Genomic DNA, 20,930 nt, shown 5'->3' with positions numbered 1-20,930 from the left:
TTACATACTCTCACACCCATACTTCATATGATATATCTGCATATTGTACCACTTGGACGTTTAATGATCCGTGGTCCTTTGCGTGTCTTTTTCAGCGGATATCCGACCGAGTGGGAGGCCGGTGGGCACTGCGAGAGACCCACCTCTTCCAAAAGTGCCAGGTAGCCCTTTTTGATTAATTTTATTAGCATCAAATTAATAACATTAACACTAACAGTTATGTAGTCCATATGGCTCACCCAGAAACCCTGATGGTGTTTCAGTGCCTGCAAATTTACACCTCGGTTGAATGATTGGTAACTTCACAGCAGAAAACACATCCCATTAATCAAGATATTTTTAATTAATGGCAGGCCGGCATCAATGAAATACACAAAGTAAAAGACGAAACCAACCTGTATCCAGAGCCATACTTTGAAGTCCTGACCCACACCTTACCGATATTTTTTCCTTCTATTTTGTGTCTTGTTTTTAGTACCGCCGGATGTCTTTGCAAAAAATTCCTTCTGGAAAGGCTCTTATGAGTATATGGGGAAGAAGCAGCCGGCCATGCTGTCTGTCACCAGCTTTGACCCAATCACTTGTAAAGTCAACGCCACCCTTGTAGACCACAGCGGTGTGGAGTTGCAAGTATCTGGTAAGATGTCCTACTACCACCTTCTCTTCTAATTCGTTCAGGGGAAGAATAAAATTAGTCAGGTAAAGTATTTTACATCAACCATACATCACCTTTATCTTGGAAACATGGATGGTACAACTGATCCAAGACATTTGGCTGTTGAGATGGAGAAAATAGTGACAGTGTCAATCACTCAAGTCCAGGTACATAGTACATTTGGCCCTCTGTATCCACGGATTCTACCATCCATGGCATGGAAATATTACCCCCAAAAAATCCCACAAAGAAATGTTATTTTTGCCATTTTACTAAGCCATTGTATATAATGGCACTTGAGTATCCACAGATTTTGGTATCCACAGAGAGTCCACTCTGGATCCACTCCAGAATTCGAAACATTTTTTTTGTGGGTAAATAATAATAATAATAATAATAATAATAATAATAATAATAATAACTTTATTTTTATACCCCGCCTCTATCTCCCCAAAGGGGACTCAGGGCAGCTTACATGGGGCCAAGCCCGAATAAAAACAATCTATATATATAAAAGAGTGATGGCATCACGGCGACCCACAAAACAACAAAACTACAGGCCCCCCAACCTCGAAATTTGACAACACAACCCATCATCCACGCCTCTAGGTTGATGCAACAAAAAGCAAAGAAAAATAAATTCCTAATTAGAGGGAGAGAAGTAATTGTTTTTATCCAATGGCTGCCACTTAGAAGGCTCTAAGCTCTGCCCACTTGGTCTCCTAGCAACCCACTCAGCCCAGTGTTAATAAAAGAATAAAAAATAAAATAAATACAAATAATACAATAAAAAACACTAAAAAATTAATACAATAAAATACTATAATAACAAAATAACTAAAAATTATACAACAAAATAATAAAATATAATAAATAAAAAAGATAAGTTGCAATAAAATTAATTAAAAAAATAAGGCTTCGAACTCATGACCTCTCTGGTCAGTAGTGATTTATTGCAGCTGGTTACTAGCCAGCTGCGCCACAGCCCGGCCCTTAAGCTACTATAAGTCGTAGCTTTTTAACACTCCAGTGACTTTGACAATTACCTTTTTCATTTTTAGAAGGTGATAGTCAAAGTCATGGAGTGTGTTAAAAAGAAGTGGGCACGCTAAGAAACTGGAATGATTTTGCATACGCCATGTAGATTTGTGCATTATTTCAGCCATAGGGAGGAACTCGAGGATTGCGCAAGGCATTTGGAGGTCGGAAGCAGCTTATACTCAAGTATATACGGTAAATGCTTAATCTAGTTTGACCCATGGAACGGCTTCAGAAACTAAGCTTACTAGAGTGCTGCTTTCTCAATCTAGTGTAATGCTCTCTGTGTCTTGTCACTTTATTTCTTAACCAAGTATATCATAAATCTGTAAAGATTCAATCACCCCTTTGCTTTTTTGTCTAGGTATTTACAAAAGAGAAGATGTTCATCTTCTTCTCCAGGTGTACCAGATTACAGGGCCGGTGGAGATCTTCATGAACAAATTCAAGAATGACAAATGGGCGTTAGATGGACATGTAAGTACTGGTGCCAGTTGGGGTATTGACTCATTGTTTTGGTCAGGCATGGGAAGCATAGAGCCTTCTGGATATTGCTAGATTGTGCATTCTTGGAAGCATTGATAATTTATTTATTTATTTACAGTATTTATATTCCGCCCTTCTCACCCCGAAGAGGACTCAGGGCGGATTACAATGAACACATATATGGCAAACATTCACTGCCAACAGACAAACAACATATATAGACAGACACAGAGGCATTTAACATTTTTTTCCAGCTTCACGATTCCAGCCACAGGGGGAGCTGTTGCTTCACTGTCCACTAGTGGCTGTACAGGAATGCTGGGAGTTGAAATCCAACAACTTCTGGAAGGCTTCATGAAACCCACCCCTGATTAAGGTCTGTCTTGGTTTAGTGCAGTGGTTCTCAGCTTGGGGTCCCCAGATGTTTTTGGCCTTCAACCCCCAGAAATCCTAACATCTGGTAAACTGGCTTGGATTTCTGGGAGTTGTAGGCCAAAAACATTTTGGGACCCCAGGTTGAGAACCATTGGCTTAGTGGATGTTGGACTTGGGATCTAGAAGACCAGGGTTCAAATCCCTGCTCAGCCACAGAAAGCTACTGGGTGGTCTTGAGTAATCTCTCCCCGCATGAAGCATAAGGCAAAGCGCAAACCACTTCTGTATAATCCTTGCCAAAAAAAAAAAAAACCTATGATAGGATCTCCATAAGTCTGAAATGACTTGAAGGAACATGACAACAATCAATAGAAAGCATGATAGTGTTATGATATTATTATTACCACCATTGTCATGATGATCATTTTCATCATGGTCATTAGAAAAGACCATATTTTGGCCTACTTATATTGCTTTATTCTACCTTTTGTTGGGAACTTTTGGAAGAAAAGTACGAAACTACGGTATAACCCGAAGGAACATAACAACAATCAATAGAAGACATGATAGCGTTATGATATTATTATTATCACCATTGTCATAATGGTCATCTTCATCATGGTCATTAGAAACGATCATATTTTTGCCTACTTATATTGCTTTATTCTACCTTTTGTTGGGAACTTTTGGAAGAAAAGTACGAAACTACGGTATAACCCGAAGGAACATAACAACAATCAATCGAAGACATGATAGCGTTATGATATTATTATTATCACCATTGTCATAATGGTCATCTTCATCATGGTCATTAGAAAAGACCATATTTTTGCCTACTTATATTGTTTTATTCTACCTTTTGTTGGGAACTTTTGGAAGAAAAGTATGGAACTACAGTATAACTCGAAGGAACATAACAACAATCAATAGAAGACATGATAGTGTTATGATATTATTATTATCACCATTGTCATGATGGTCATCTTCATCATGGTCATTAGAAAAGACCATATTTTTGCCTACTTATATTGTTTTATACTACCTTTTGTTGGGAACTTTTGGAAGAAAATTATGGCTGTTAGGAATTGTGGGAGTTGAAGTCCAAAATACCTGGAGGGATGAAGTTTTCTCATGCCTGGTACAACCTCAGTTTCACTAGGACTGGTGGTGCTTGTGGTTTCATTTGCCTGCATCAAAATAAAGCCTATCAAGGACTTTTTTAGGTCCTCCAAGAGGTTCTTTGGTATGTGTCTTCCAGAACTTTCCATTCAACTTCACAGTAGGACCTAGAAAAGACCTCTCTAGGAATGTTTGTGTCCTCCAACTGGATCCTACAGTAACTTCTGCAGATGTTGTTCATTTCATTGAGGTTCACTGTTACCCACAATTTCCTATTTACATGCTAAATTCAGGAATATATCCCATAGATATGCGGATTGGTGCATATACACAAATTCCCAAGTGAAAATCTTCATGCAACAAACAATACCCGTTTGTGACCTTTCCTTGTTCTTCCTGGTTGCAGGTCAGTCCAGAGTCATCCAGCGGGACATTTGTCTACCAGGGTTTTGTACATGGCAAAGGGTTTGGACAGTTTGGCCTCCAGAGGCTAGGTGAGCATTTCTATGCCCATTTTAATTTTTAATGGATTTTTATACAGAATTGCATTCTATCCCTGGTGCGTACCGCGTACATATGAAATTTGCATACAGCAATATAACAATAAGAGGGAATTTCAATTTAAGTGTAAATATATGTGTTGGGTGAACTATCAGATGTGATTTGATTTTTGCTGGGTTGACGTCTTGCATATAAATTATACAAAATGAACAGATTTGCATGGTATCTTATTGGCTTGCTTGTTCCAATTACATTGCTTCATCTCTTCTCATTTGCTAGTAATGGACAAGCAACTGTGCAAAGCGCCGGAGCCTTTGTCCCAACTATCAGAAATTACATTCAATCTATGGCTTTGATTTCCGCAAGCGTTGTAGAATCGGAGATCATCATGGGAATTATGAGAGCTTAGAAACTTGCTGTAACAAAAACCAAACATGAATGTAGATGTCCACGGGATGCTTAATTCTGCACCCAGATATCATATACAGTAGAGTCTCACTTATTTATTTATTTACAGTATTTATATTCCGCCCTTCTCACCCCGAAGGGGACTCAGGGCGGATCACATTATATACATATAGGGCAAACATTCAATGCCCATATACACATAGAACCGAGACAGAGACAGACGCAGAGGCAATTTAACCTTATCCAACATAAACGGGCCGGCAGAACATTGGATAAGTGAATATGTTGGATAATAAGGAGAGATTAAGGAGAAGCCTATTAAACATCAAATAAGCTTATGATTTTACAAATTAAGCACCAAAACATTATGTTACACAACAAATTTGACAGAAAAAGTAGTTCAATATGCAGTAATGCTACGTAGTAATTACTGTATTTACAAATTTAGCACCAAAATATCACGATATATTGAAAATATTGACTACAAAAATGCGCTGGATAATCCAGAACATTGGATAAGCGAATGTTGGATAAGTGAGACTCTACTGTCCTGCTTTTTTACATAACTCATATACAATCACATATGTGCACATCGGTATGCAGGGCTGTTAAGAATGTGTGACATACCTTTCTGGGTTGTTGTATGTCTTTCGGGCTGTGTGGCCATGTTCCAGAAGTATTCTTTCCTGACGTTTCGCCCACATCTATGGCAGGCATCCTCAGAGGTTGTGAGGTATGGAATACCTTTCTGGTGTTGGAAATTAAGAAGAGTCAGCCCTGGTTAGTACATGGATGGAAGGCCACCAACATATAACAAGTTCTGTAGACTATATTTCAGAGGAAGGAATTATCAAAACTACCTCTGAACATTCCTAGCCTAAGAGAACCCTATGAAATCCATGGTGTGATCATCACAAGCCAACAGGTGACTTGAAGGCACCATCACACAACAAAGGTTCACCAACAACAGTCCTACATAATAAGAGGGGACACCACCTGCCCTATGAGTAGGTGACTCCAGTCCAGGTTGGTGGCTTTGAACCTTTTGATTGGTTTGGAGGCACAAAGCCATCCCAAAAATCGTCTCTCTTTTTTAAAGACATTGAGGTTAGGTCTTGAGTTCTGTAGGACTTCTGGGTTGTCCCAGGTTTGACCACCCCAAAATACACTGGACACATATTGAAAGACAGTTCCCAACTTCTCTGTCCCAAGAAAATATAGCTTCCCTGACTTACTGGATTTTCCTTTTCAGACAGTAGCATCAACGAACGAGATTCTGAATCGTTGGGACATCCGTTCGCCTCCAACAGCAGCTCGGTGGCAGCTGCAATCCTCGTGCCTTTCATTGCCCTGATTATTGCAGGGTTTGTGCTCTATCTCTACAAGCACAGGTGAGTCCTTGGAAATAAGAAGAAGGTGAGAAAATGAAAACAAAGAGTTTTGCGGATGCTAAGCAATTGCTTAGGGCCACTATGGTGTAGTGTAGAGGTTCTCAACCTGTGAGTCCCCAGATGTTTTGGCCTTCAACTCCCAGGAAGCCTAACAACTGGTAAACTGGCTAGGATTTCTGGGAGTTGTAGGCCAAAACACCTAGGAACCCACAGGTTGAGAACCACAGGTTCAGTGTTGGGCTAGGAATCTAGGAATTCCTGTCTGACCACAAAACTTCCTGGGTGACCAGGAATCACGCTCTCTCGGTCTTAAAGGAGGGCAACAGCAGCCTCTGATCAATATATATTTCCATGAAAAGCCTGTGGTAGGTTCTTAGAAATCCTATATCTGTTATTTAGTTATGAAACAAAGGGAAGTTTCTCCTGGCCAACTGCCTCCTATCCTGGTTTACCAGGCGGCAGCAGCTGCAAGCAACGGGGGTCTAGTGTCCCTCCAAAGAGGATGCAGCAAATTGACATTATACATGATTCCCTCCAGAAACCTCCAGTGTGAAGTCAGAAGCAGGAAGTCTGACATAATTCACAGCTGAGACTGCTGGAGTGAAAAGTTGGGAATATCAGTCAACAGGAACAGACCACTGTCACTTGCATAAACTCCTGCATAGTAAATCAAGATCAAGAAACTCTTAGAATCCATGTCTTTTGAATACATAGTGACCGTGAATAAGAGAATTCTGGGCATGAGTATTTGTGAGACAATATGTGCATGTGTCCTCTTTGATGAACTCTGTGCATAAATAGATATTTTCATAGGGAAATAGGAATCCATTAAAATTTCCATCACAGTGCTGGCGGAATTTATACATGTCAAGACATGGAGATAAAAGATCACAGAGAGACTTTAACCAACTGGGTTGTCTAATTATATGACCTATAGCCTATTGGTTAGCCTGAACTAAAGTAGACCCGCTGAATGGTGCATCGATATAGAAGTTAAAAAACGCTTAGTCTCAATGCTTCTGTTCTAGTCTGGACTAACAACAGGGTTTAGGGGCCGACGTGTCAAAATGCGGTGATGAATATTCAGAGATTAGTCTGTGAGGAAAAAATGTCCCCAGGGAAAGAAATTATCTTGCAATCCCTTGCAGAGAACACAAATCAGTATTGCTGCCTTGCTCTTTTCCTCGCTCTGGTCTGCCAGATGCCTCCAGGGAAACTCACAGCCAGAACAAGGTGGAGATAAGGCTCACAGAGATTGTTCCCATAATATGCCTCCCAACAGTTGATAATCAGAAGGATCCTCGGAGGAAACTTTGGAAAGCAAAGGTTCCATTCTGAGGGTGTTTATTCCCATTAATAAATCTGTTTCCTGTCAGTTTATCTACAAGCCTGTTGCAGTAAGATTCACAAGTTAATTAACCTATGGAGCTGTTGTTGTGTGCCTTTAAGTCATTTATGATTTATGGAGACCCCAAGATCATGGGCTTTTGGGGCACTATGGGTTCACAGAAGCCTTGAAGACCAAAATCCATTGCTTGTGGTGATAAGAAAATAATCAAACAAACTCAATGTATATCCAAAAATCAATGTCTATCCAAAAAACAGGACTGTCCCAATCGCATATAAGTAGAAATCAGCGGTTCTTCTCTCAATGTATAAGGACAAGTTTTTCATGTGATAATAATAATAATACAAATAATACAACCAACCGCCTGACGAAGACTCCTGTGAGTCGAAACCGGTTGCAGGTTTGAGTCAAGTTATATGGAAACTGGAGTCTACTCATATAATAAAGAACAGGACATTTACTCACATGAAAAACTTGTCCTTATACTTCCAGAGAAGAACAGCTGATTTCTACTTATATGCAATTGGGACAGTCCTGTTTTTTGGATATACATTGAGTTTGTTTGATTATTTTCTTATCACCACAAGCAATGGATTTTGGTCTTCATAGTTTAGGGTAACCCATTGTCCTTTTAGGTATTTCACAGAAGCCTTACCATTACCTGTCTCTGAAGTCTCTTCTACATTGCCAAATAAAAACCAGATTATCTGCTTTGAACTGGATTATATGGCAGTGTAGACTCATATAATCCAGCTCAAAGCAGATAATGTGGATTATCTGCTTTGATAATTTGGATTATACGGCAGTGTAGAAGGGGTGCCTGAGTCCTCCATCAGACTCTATGGTTTACATTTTATTTATTTATTTATTGTGTCAGAAGCGAACCAAGAATACAGTTGTAATGTATTTAAAAACACAAAGTTAAAAATTTGGCATTATGCTAAGTGTCATTTGATCAGTAGCTGGCCACTTGGAGTGCCTCTGGTTTTCCTCACATGACAAGTAATAAGTGTGAAAAGCAATTGCAAACAAGAATGCTGGTATCCTTGCTCAGATGGAGACTGTCCAATAAGATGAAAATAATATCTGAAAATATGTTTAAATTGTTGAAAAACATTTCTTTGTACTGAGAAACTACACCAAGAAGTACTGTATATACTCAAGTATAATCCTAGTTTTTCAGACTGACAAAGCCTCCCTCGGGTGAGGGTCCTGGTTGGCTTATATTTGGGTCAGCTAATACTCGAGAATATAGGGTACATTTATTATTTTCCCCTATTATTATCAGTATTACTACATTTATTATGTTTCTCTATTATTGTTGCTACTATTACATTTATTTTACTCTATTTTTATTATTATTAATGCATTTATTATTTCACTCTGATCTTAGTATTACATTTATTATTTTACTCTATTATTACATGTATTATCTTCCTGTATTTATTATTATTATTATTATTATTATTATTATTATTATTATTATTACATGTATTATTTTCCTCTATTATTATTAAAAAGATACATAAGCACATTTACATTGAAGAAGATGAGAATAATGATTTGATCAGAGTTGGACAGTCTTATCTTAAATTTGAGCTTTATGTAAATATTCAAAAACATTTCACCTACTGATGCCTCAATTCATGTAATTTTATTGGTATCTATTTTTATTTCTGAAATTTACCACCCTCGGCTTATACTTGAGTCAACGTTTTCCCAGTTTTTTGGTGGTAAAATTAGGTGCCTCGGCTTATATTCGGATCAGCTTATACTCGAGTATATACAGTATCCTGGATTGATAGGAATCTTCGCAGTGTTGGAATTACTTTGTGCAAAATTCACACATTGTTGTTTTTTGCACAGAAACCAACATTTTTCCACGCAGGAAAGTATTTTTTTCTCTGTAGAAAATATTTAATGTAGAAATATTACATCCTGTGCAGAAAATGCTGTATTTCTATATGGAAAATGCTGCTGTCTATGCATGTCAACCTGCTGTGGTTTATGTACAGAATGTATCTAAAACTATAGTCATGGCATCTAAACATGTCCTCATGGTAGCGATGGTTTCTGCCACTCACTCCTTTTTTGAGAGTCTCGTTGATGTTGTGTTATCTGCTACCATCCACTACGTTCTCTCTGTTTCCCTCCTATGTTTCTTTGACCACCATCTGGTTCAGAAGGAGACCGAAGGTGCCCTTCAATGGCTATGCTGGCCATGAAAACACCAACGTCCGAGGAACATTTGAAAACCCAATGTATGACCGCAACTTGCAGCCGACAGATATCATGGCCAACGAGGCAGAGTTTACAGTCAGCACGGTGTGCACTGCGGTATAGCATTTAAGAATTCTGCGCAGTAAGTACCTGGTTCTCATGTACAAATCACTACGGGCATAATTTTAAATCGCTACCCCCATTGGTTTCAAAATTCTCATTAAACTGACATTTTAATTGGATTTTTTTTTCACTGCCTTCGAATATGGTTACTAAATAACCTGAAAGATTGAGAAACTCTTGCTTACAGGATCCCTTGACCAACATAAGGGCTGCTGGGAGTTGTGCTCAAAAATATTTTTTTTTCTCTCATTCTCTCAAGCTCTGGATAAGTCACTTTTATTCCCCTTTTGCAAAAAAAAAAAATCACACCCAAAGAGACGATAAGGTGACCATTGAATTTGTGGACAAAAGGAGACTGGAAACCCAACTGTTCCAGGTGCTTTACCTTTCTTTAACATTGCCGTATCTGCAATGTTCAGAACTTATGATTTTCAGGTAACTATGTTCAGCCGTTTAATATTTGGGTATCTGCCCAACTCAACCAAAACATCATCAGTGATGTCAATCAACCCTAGTATCCTTTCTTAGGAAGTGTTATGGAAGTGTGCCTTCATGGTCTATGATTACACCTTTATTTTTATGAGCAGTTTTACATTAGACGAAGACCCCCATAATCATGGGACCCAGATCCTTCATCTCACTCATGCCCAAGAAACAATCGTCTGTGTAGGAATTTTCTAGGACCTCCAGGCAATTCTTTGGTTTGCTTCCCAGGAAATTAACATAGAGTAATCCTGGAGGACCTAGCAAATTCCTAAATGTGATATGTCTAGGAATTTCTAAGTGCCCCAGGATGACTCTATGATATGCAGGAACTGGAAGTAAGGTAGTTTAAAGGTGTACAGACATATCCTTTGTTTACATAACCGAAGTCTGGTCAGGAACATGTCTTGGCTTTTTAGGCCTGTTTCTGGAGTACAGTTTTAGAATAGTGCATTGGATAGGCAGATCTAATTTCTTGGATATGGTTATAATGGTTTCTATGGGCAAGCAAATGGGGACCTCTCTCAAAAACAAGAGCTAATGGGGAAAAGTGATGCCATGTTTGGAAACAGCAGGTCAAGTATACCCAGAAACAAGGTTAACATTTGAGACACTAAAATATCTACTGGCCAGTGTTATTGCTTGCCTTGAAGACCCCTTGAAGGAAGAGTTATTCTCCTAAATAATAACATTGTGGGAATTAACAATTTGTAGTTGATTCTTTGGTTCCTTCTTTCGTGTTTCAGTTCTCTCTTCTCCCTCCTTCACCCATGATGACGTTTCATTACTGAGTTGGGTAGAGTCCAGATAACTTAGTGTTCATGTGGCCCGCCCTTGTTTTTATTGTTTTTCTGATTTTGCGTTGTAATGCATATTATCATTTATTGTATTGTTCAATGTGTTATGATTTGTTGTTCTTTTTATATTCTGTTATATTGTATTGTTCTGGGCATGGCCCCATGTAAGCCGCCCCGAGTCCCCGTTGGGGAGATGGCGGCGGGGTATAAATAAAGTTTATTATTATTATTATTGACACAACGATGTTGTATGACACAGCAAACAAGATAGACATGCTGGATTTCGTTTCACAAAACCACAAGTCGAACACTTCCCAAGTGTCTAGGACTGTGTGATGTATTTTCGGATGATGCGTGCAGATCCCAGCAGGGTGGCCTTTTGCAGTTGGCAGATCGTAATTTTGTCAATGTCTATTGTTTCCAAATGCCGGCAGAGATCTTTTGGCACAGCACCCAATGTGCCCATCACCACCGGGACCACCTGCACTGGTTTCTGCCAGTCTTTGAAGTTCAATCTTGAGGTCCTGATAGCGGCTGAGTTTTTCCTGTTGTTTTTCATCAATGCGACTGTCACCTGGGATGGCGACATCAATTATCCAAACCTTGTTCTTTTCCACAACTGTGATATCTGGTGTGTTGTGTTCCAGAACTTTGTCAGTCTGGATTCGGAAGTCCCACAGTATCTTTGCGTGTTCATTTTCCACGACCTTTGCTGGTTTGTGATCCCACCAGTTCTTTGCTGCTGGCAGGTGGTACTTGATGCATAAGTTCCAATGGATCATTTGGGCCACACAGTTGTGCCTCTGTTTGTAGTCTGTCTGTGCAATTTTCTTACAGCAGCTGAGGAGATGATCAATGGTTTCGTCAGCTTCCTTGCACAGTCTGCATTTTGGGTCATCAGCTGATTTTTCAATCTTGGCCTTAATTGCATTTGTTCTGATGGCTTCTGTCTCCTTCTTCAGGGTCCCATTCGTATTATTATTATTATTATTATTATTATTATTATTATTATTATTAATGAACTTACTACGTCTTTTTCTCCCTCTACAGCATGCTCCAGGGACAGAAGTCTCACTAGTGCCCAATGCTCCTCCTGGTTCATACTTGCCCATGATCATCCTTCCCAGAAACGTTGGGGCTGCAGAGTTGATATGGTGCCTTTGTGTTGATCCAGAGAGAGGGACATACAGAGAGAGAGAGAGAGAGAGAGAGACTGCCTTGCTGTTTATCACTGCTCCCCACCTTCATTGCCCATCTGTTCTGCCCTGCAGTTGATAATCAAACCAACCAAAGCATCCACTCCAGACCTTGCATTGAGAACTTGGGGTGTGGACCTCCTCTCCAATCCTCCTCACCCGTGGCCATGCGGACCACCATCGTCCACACGTCTCCCGCTTCTGAGCCATTTCCTTGTGGATCCTGGCCTTCTTGGCGACTGCTGCTCAGGAGCCACATCTACGCCCGCTTCTGGTGGACCATATCTTCGTGGAGGAGGACCTCATTACAACGTGGCTGAAATCTAACAATATGCAGAACCTCATTGCTAGCGGAAAGGGTGGACAAGCAAGACGAAGAGGAGAAACTCTCGTGGAGGAGACTTTGAACCCGGGTCCAAAGAAAGCCCACCACCACGTTGGACTCAACGGCAGGTTTAGCCTATGGATGAAGTGTAGCTTCATATAGGCTTGTTCTCTCCCTTCTCAGCCCAATGTATGTAATTCGCTTCAATGTCCCACTGCAAGCATCTGAAATTTCTACAAGATCTCATATTTTCTCCCAGCCCCAAAGTCAGTTTCCGGCAATTTTAGACAGCCTTACCTTTATTCTTTGAGGGTCTGCTGCTGTTTGTTGGCTCTTGTCCCAGAAAATGAGTCCAAACCCAAAACTACTGCTGCTTCATCCTCTAGCAAGTAAGGACATTTCCATGGATGCGGCTTAAAATTGGGTAGACATCTATGGAAATCAAAAGTGTCTATTGGTTGGTATCTATGGTGCCGACAATCTCCAACACCCCTAATTTATTTTCTTGATACAGTAGAGTCTCACTTATCCAACATAAACGGGCCGGCAGAACGTTGGATAAGCAAATATGTTGGAAAATAAGGAGGGATTAAGGAGAAGCCTATTAAACATCCAATTAGGTTATGATTTTACAAATGAAGCACCAAAACATCATGTTAGACAACAAATTTGACAGAAAAAGTAGTTCAATATGCAGTAATGCTATGTAGTAATTGCGAATTTAGTATTTACGAATTTAGCACCAAAATATCACGATGTATTGAAAACATTGACTACATACAAAAATGCGTTGGATAATCCAGAACATTGGATAAGTGAATGTTGGATAAGTGAGACTCTACTGTAGTTGGGTTTTTCTCAGGGCTTCGCCATGCTGGCTGGAGGATTCTGGGAACTGTCCTCAAAGAAAGTAACTTTTCCAACCTCTGCACAGCAGGATTGCTCTATAGTTTTGGCATTTTAGAAAAAACACCACTAGGAAATATTTTTTTTCCTATGCCATGATAAACAATCCATGCCTATTTTATTACTGTCTAGGTCAGGCATGGGCAAACTTTGGCCCTCCAGGTGTTTTGGACTTCAACTCCCACAATTCCTAACAGCTGGTAGGCTGTTAGGAATTGTGGGAGTTGAAGTCCAAAACACCTGGAGGGCCAAAGTTTGCCCATACCTGTTCGAAATAGTATGTTACTCAGTCCAGAATTGGAGTACTCAGATACCCTCTGAACGAAAATAATTAAGACAAACCCAATTATTACGTAGTTATGTTTTTAACTCACTGATCTGTACTTTAGCTGTTGTTGTTTGGGTTTGTCCCCTTGTGAGTCCCTTCGAGGAGAAGGAGGCGGGATACAAAAATAAAATTATTATTATTATTATTATTATTATTATTATTATTATTATTGACACAATGACAGAGTATGACACAGCAAACGAGATGTATATGCTGGATCTCATATCACAAAACCACAAATTGAACACTTCCCAAGTGTTTAGAACTGTGTGATGTATTATTATTATTATTATTATTATTATTATTATTATTATTATTATTATTTTATTTTATTATGACACAGCAAACAAGATAGATATGCTGGATTTCATATCACGAAATCACAAGTTGAACACTTCCCAAGTGTTTAGAACTGTGTGATGTATTATTATTATTATTATTATTATTATTATTATTTTATTATGACACAGCAAACAAGAGAGATATACTGGATTTCGTATCACAAAATCACAAGTTGAACACTTCCTAAGTGTTTAGGACTGTGTGATGTATTATTATTATTATTATTATTATTATTATTATTATTATTATTGTTACGTGCCACAGAATCTTTCAATATGAATATTTTACCATAGGGATGGAAGAAATATATGAAAATATTCAGAAAAATATCTTTCTTCTGCACCAGGAAATTTTAAGGAAGAATGTCCCAAACTGACTAAACTCTTCAAAGATTGCGCAGAATTTTCTGCCCAGCAAACAGAATTTTCTGTGCAGAAAATAATTTGTCTGCACAAACTATTTTCTGTGCAGAAAGCATGTGCAATTTTTGCTTCTGCTAATAATAATAATAATAATAATAATAATAATAATAATAATAATAATAATACATCACGCAGTCCTAGACACTTTGGAAGTGTTCGACTTGTGATTTTGTGATACGAAATCCAGCATATCTATCTTGTTTGCTGTGTCATAATAAAATAATAATAATAATAATAATAATAATAATAATAATAATAATAATAATAATAATAATGGGATTATATTCTATGATGTTGACCGGGCTCGTCCCCATATAGCCGCTCCGGGTCCCTTGGGGAGATGGAGGCGGGATACAAAAATAAATTTGTTGTTATTATTATTATTATTATTATTATTATTGACACAACGACATTGTATGACACAGCAAACAAGATAGAGATGCTGGATTTCGTATCACAAAATCACAAGTCGAACACTTCCCATACTTCACACAGTCCTAAACACTTGGGAAGTGCCCGGTCAACATCATAGAATATAATCTCATTAAAATTATTATTATTATTATTATTATTATTATTATTATTATTATTATTATTATTATTACACAGCAAACAAGATAGATATGCTGGATTTCATATCACAAAATCACAAGTCAAACACTTCCCAAGTGTCTAGGACTGTGTGATGTATTTTCGGATGATGCGTGCAGATCCCAGTAGGGTGGCCTTTTGCAGTTGGCAGATCGTAATTTTGTCAATGTCTATTGTTTCCAAATGCCGGCTGAGATCTTTTGGCACAGCACCCAGTGTGCCAATCACCACCGAGACCACCTGCACTGGTTTCTGCCAGAGTCTTTGAAGTTCAATCTTGAGGTCCTGATAGCGGCTGAGTTTTTCCTGTTGTTTTTGTCAATGCGACTGTCACCTGGGATGGCAACATCAATGATCCAAACCTTTTTCTTTTCCACAACTGTGATGTCTGGTGTGTTGTGTTCCAGAAAATAATTTTTCTACACAATTTTCTGTGCAGAAAGCATGTGCAATTTTTGCTTCTAATAATAATAATAATAATAATAATAATAATAATAATAATAATAATAATAATCCCTGCTGGGATCTGCACGCATCATCTGAAAATACATCACACAGTCCTAGACACTTGGGAAGTGTTTGACTTGTGATTTTGTGATATGAAATCCAGCATATCTATCTTGCTTGCTGTGTCATACAATAATAATAATAATAATAATAATAATAATAATAGCAGAAGCAAAAATTACACATGCTTTCTGTACAGAAAATTGTGTAGAAAAATTATTTTCTGCAAAGAAAATGCTGTTTGCTGTGCAGAAAATTCTGCGTAACCTTTGATGAGTTTAGTCAGTTTGGGACATTCTTCCTTAAGATTTCCTGGTACAGAAGAAACATCATAGAATATAATCTCATTAAAACACATACACAGTATCATAAAACAGAATAAAACAACAACAATTCTAACGACATAGCAGTTGTGAAAGAATAAAAACAATCTCGAATTAACAACCCATGGTTGTGTGGAAGGGCCCTGGGTTGTCTGAGTTGTCTGTTGCCTGTGTCTTTTCTGTCAACTTTGAAACAACACCGGCCTGCAGGAGATTTCCAAACTCTTAAACAATAAGCCCATAATAAGAACTCCTTGCCCTTTCTCCAAATAACTCTTTGTGTAAATTTTCACAGAAAGGCACTTCCCTCGGGGGAAATTCAAAGACCGGCTTCATCTTGCCAAGTGCAAATACAATGACATTTTTTTTTTCCTGAGACCATAAAGCAGCCAGGCTGTTTGCTTTCCTTCCAGCTTGTCCTTAATAAAGGGAGAAAGTGGTTGGCGTTGACTTTCAAGAGTCAATAGCATTTGGTTTGCTTTGCTCTTAGAAAGTTCAGAGGCAATGCTTTGTTTGGAAGGTCAGGGTTGAGATCAGAGTTTGGAAATATTGTTATTGAAGGGTTTTTTTTATATTAAAAAAAACGACAATTCCCAGAATGTCCTTACCAGCATGGAGGAATCATCAAAGTCTAGTCAGATGTTGACTAGATGTCAACTAGAGACTCCTCAACTTGTATTCTCTTTATGAATCTCTATGCCAGTGGTTCTCAACCTGTGGGTTCCCAGATGTTTTTGGCCTTCAACTCCCAGAAATCCTAACAGATGGTAAGCTGGCTGGAATTTCTAGGAGTTGTAGGCCAAAACAACTGGAGACCCACAGGTTGAGACCACTGCTCTAGGCCTTCCAGGAAGACTCTTTGGCCAACGTCCATCAGAGGTTGACCATATGGGAGGGCCTAGAACAGCGTTTTCCAAACATTTCATGTTGGTGACATGCATCATTTCACGACACCGTAATTCATGATATTTTAAGTCATGCATCATTTCGCGACACAGTAATTCAGTTTTACTAGCAAACCAGAGGTTGAACCAAGGCCTTATAAGAGATGCAGGCGCATATCTAATCTGTAGTAATGAAGTGTATGGGACACAACACATCTTATGAAAGCCTTTCATTTACATTTTTAAATATACAAAAAAATTTAAAAAATATTACAATATTTTAAAAATATTATAAAATATTATAATTTAAAAATATTAAAATATTTAATGTGTTGTCGAAGGCTTTCATGGCCGGAATCACTGGGTTGTTGTGCCTTTTCCGGGCTGCATGGCCATGTTCCAGAAGCCTCAGTTTATTATATCATATATATATATATATATATATATATATATATATATATATACACACACACACACACACACACACACACACACACACACACATTTTACAGTCAATGACCAGCAACCAGTTTATTATATCAGTTTACTATAGTCACAGTATTCAATTAACTATCTTGTTTACAATATCCACTCGTTGCACTTTACCCAGTCCGTTTTATCCCTTTTACTTGGGTGCCAAATCCATGTTTTTATTATGATTATCATTTTATATTTTACTATGTTTAGAACGTTAATTTAATTTTTGTGTCTGTATTTTCTGATGTTATTTTATTTTGGTTTGCTGTTTTACCCAGGCTTGGCCCCATGTAAACTGCCCCGAGTCCCTTCAGGGCGATGGAGGCGGGGTATAAAAATAAATTATTTTATTATTATTATTATTATTATTATTATTATTATTATTATTATTATTATATTATGACACAGCAAACAAGATAGACATGCTGGATTTCATATCACAAAATCACAAGTTGGACACTTCACAAGCATTTAGGATTGTGTGATGTATTTTCAGATGATGCATTCAGATCCCAGTCAGGTGGCCTTTTGCAGTTGGCAGATCGTAATTTTGTCAATGTCTATTGTTTCCAAATGCCGGCTGAGATCTTTTGGCACGGCACCCAATGTGCCGATCACCACCGGGACCACCTGCACTGGTTTCTGCCTGAGTCTTTGAAGGTCAATCTTGAATTATTATTATTATTATTATTATTATTATTATTATTATTATTATTATTATCATCTCCTGACGTTTTGCCCACATCTATGGCAGGCATCCTCAAAGGTCCTTGGCATATTTACCTCACAACCTCTGAGGATGCCTGCCATAGATGTGGGCGAAACGTCAGGAGAGAATGCTTCTCGAACATGGCCATACAGCCCGGAAAATGCACAACAACCCATTAAAATATTTAATTTAAAAATTTTAAACATTGAACATGTTTTTAATATTTTAAAAATATTATTAAACTATATATGATTTATTTCTCATAGACTCAGAGGTTTCCCATTACGTTCACACAACACACAGTTTGGAAAGCTCCAACCTAGGGAGATTCCTAAAGAGAACATTTCCATCAAATCTGCAATTAATCTCATCTGCACAAGTTAAACCCATGAATATGGGACTGGCTAAGGGACTCGTGTGAGCCGAATTTACCTTCTAGAGCAGTGGTTCTCAACCTGTGGATTCCCAGATGTTTTGGCCTTCAACTCCAAGAAATCCTAACAGCTGGAAATTCTGGAAGTTATTTATTTATTTATTTTTATTTACAGTATTTATATTCCGCCCTTCTTTCTCACCCCAAAGGGGACTCAGGGCAGATCACATTGACACATATAAGGCAAACATTCAATGCCATATAACACAGAACAGAGACAGAGACAGACTCAGAGGCAATTTAAACCTTGTCCAGCTTTCCTGAGGCTATGCTTGATTCCGGCCACAGGGGGAGCAACTGCTTCATCATCCACTGTGACGGCACTTCCTCATTCCAACGGCAGCTGGATGATTTTTTTTTATGGTGCCGTAAATTAGCCTCCCCAGATACAAGTGGTACCTAAATTTCCTACTTGATAGATGCAACTATCTTTCGGATTGCTTAGGTCAACAACAAGCAGGGGCTATATTTTATTTTTAATTGTCGGGTGCTCACCTTGACACGGGCTGGCCTCGAACTCATGACCTCTTGGTCAGAGTGATTTATTGCAGCTGGCTGCTAACCAGCCTGCGCCACAGCCTGTAGGCCAAAACATCTGGGGACCCACAGGTTTTCCAGCTATTTAATGGGAAACTGTGCCAGGAACTGGCACGACAAATCTGCCCATTGGTTACAATGGTTTCAGCAACACAACTTTGAGTAATACTGCTCTAGAACACTACTCAGAATTATTTACAACATTTAAGGTCAATTTTGGCACAGTTTGCATTGAGAATAGGGTTTCCTTAAGCTTAAAAAAGTATAGAAATTACTGCCCGGGCAAGTTGTAAAACCCATGCAGCTACTTCAAATAATATGGCAAGGTGTCATCATATTTTTTTATTCCTGTATCAGATGCTTGATTGATTCAAAATGAAGTTTCCCTTATTCATTTGGGTTCACAGTGGGAAAAAGATCCTTTTCGTGTCCTTGTTGCTTATCGAAAGCTGGACGAGAAACCCTTTCCATTTTCAGTGCCCGTCGGACTTGCGTTACAGTTTAACAGAAAAAAAACCATGAAGAAAAAAAAAAGAAAAAAAAACTTCTTTTGTACAGAGATATATTTTTATGAACTAAAGAATTTGTACAGCGGGGGGTAAAAAGGGGGGAAAGACACAATGTACATTGGCTTTTCTTTTTCATTATTGTAGTAAACTAGTGGAAGATTCAGCTTTTTTTTGTAAATGTAATAAAGTGTATAAATATGGTTTCCATTTTGAAGAAAAATAGAAAAAAGTGCAAAAAAATAAATAAAGGAAAAAAAACGATTGTAAATATGTACTCTACACATAAAAGCTGGCTTGTCTGCGATATATAACATTTTAAGTTATCCTGTCTCTGTATATGAGGCTTAGCATTTGTGTCTCAGTATACTTTACTGAATTTGAGAGCTATTTTAAATTTTTGAATTAAAAATAAAATATAAATTTTTGCATTATCTTTTCTTATATGGCGTTTTTTATCCTGGTTCTTCTAAACCTGCAATGGATACATGAGGGCCGAATCCCAGTCGCTGGAAGGACTATGGCCCCATCTACACAGACCATTTAATGCAGATCCAAATTATAACCCATATTATAAGAATAGATATAGGTTTCCCCTGATGTTAAGTCTAGTCGTATCCGACTCGGCGGGTTGGTGCTCATCTCCATTTCTAAGCCAACGAACCGGAGTTGTCCATAGACACCTCCTAGGTCATGTGGCCAGTATGATTGCAAGAAACGCTGTTACCTTCTCGTCAGAGCAGTTCCTATTTATCTACTCACATTTGCATGTTTTCAAACTTTGGAAGCTGGGGCTAACAGCAGGCGCTCACCTCGCCACCCGGAGTCAAGCCTCTGACCTTTTCGTCAGCAAGTTCAGCACTTCAGGGGCTTAACCCACTGCGCCACCAGGAGCTTCAACTATTATTATATCATACCATAAACTCTATTGTTGTCTTAATACAGTGATGGCCAACCTATAACACGCGTGTCAGCACTGACACGCCTAGCCATTTTTGCTAACACACTGCTGCATGCAGATTGATTGGATTACTATATGTTTTGTGGCCAAATTTGGTGTGTTTTGGTCCAGTGGTTTTGTTGTTTACTCCATGGGAATTATGCACATTACATACATACATACATACATACATACATACATACATCTATATATATAAAAGAGTGATGGCATCACGGCGACCCACAAAACAACAAAACTACAGGCCCCCCAACCTCTAAATTTGACAACACGACCCATCATCCACGGCTCTAGGTTGATACAACAAAAAGAAAAGAAAAATAAAGTCCCAATTAGAGAGAGAGGAATAATTGCTTTTATCCAATTGCTGCCAGTTAGAAGGCTAAGCTCCTCCAACTTGGTCTCCTAGCAACCCAATAAAAAATAATAATAAATATTAAAAAAATAATTAAAAACACTAAAAAAATTAATACAATAAAATACTATAACAGAAAATAACTAAAAAATAATACAAGAAAATAATATAATTAAAAGATAACTTA

At 38.3% G+C, this 20,930-nt stretch overlaps 1 protein-coding gene across 3 annotated transcripts in view; it reads left to right on the top strand.

Annotated features, from left to right (window-relative positions):
- csmd2 (CUB and Sushi multiple domains 2) overlaps positions 1-19,864 on the top strand; it is a 632,593-nt gene extending 612,729 nt beyond the window's left edge. For 2 of the 3 annotated variants that reach the window (XM_062962417.1, XM_062962419.1), the window contains 7 exons: positions 96-161; positions 476-637; positions 2,058-2,170; positions 4,080-4,167; positions 5,835-5,973; positions 9,505-9,683; positions 11,995-19,864. In XM_062962417.1, coding sequence (XP_062818487.1) covers positions 96-161; positions 476-637; positions 2,058-2,170; positions 4,080-4,167; positions 5,835-5,973; positions 9,505-9,664 — 728 coding nt within the window. In that variant the 3' untranslated portion in view covers positions 9,665-9,683; positions 11,995-19,864. The remainder of the gene's footprint in view (positions 1-95; positions 162-475; positions 638-2,057; positions 2,171-4,079; positions 4,168-5,834; positions 5,974-9,504; positions 9,684-11,994) is intronic. The other variant, XM_062962418.1, reaches the window with a different exon arrangement.
- The last annotated feature ends 1,066 nt before the right edge of the window (positions 19,865-20,930 follow it).

The sequence above is a fragment of the Anolis carolinensis genome, unplaced genomic scaffold (assembly GCF_035594765.1).
Source record: "Anolis carolinensis isolate JA03-04 unplaced genomic scaffold, rAnoCar3.1.pri scaffold_10, whole genome shotgun sequence".
Taxonomy (NCBI): Eukaryota; Metazoa; Chordata; class Lepidosauria; order Squamata; family Dactyloidae; genus Anolis; species Anolis carolinensis.
Note: the sequence above shows the minus strand (reverse complement) of the source record. Positions and strands in the feature narration are given on the sequence as shown.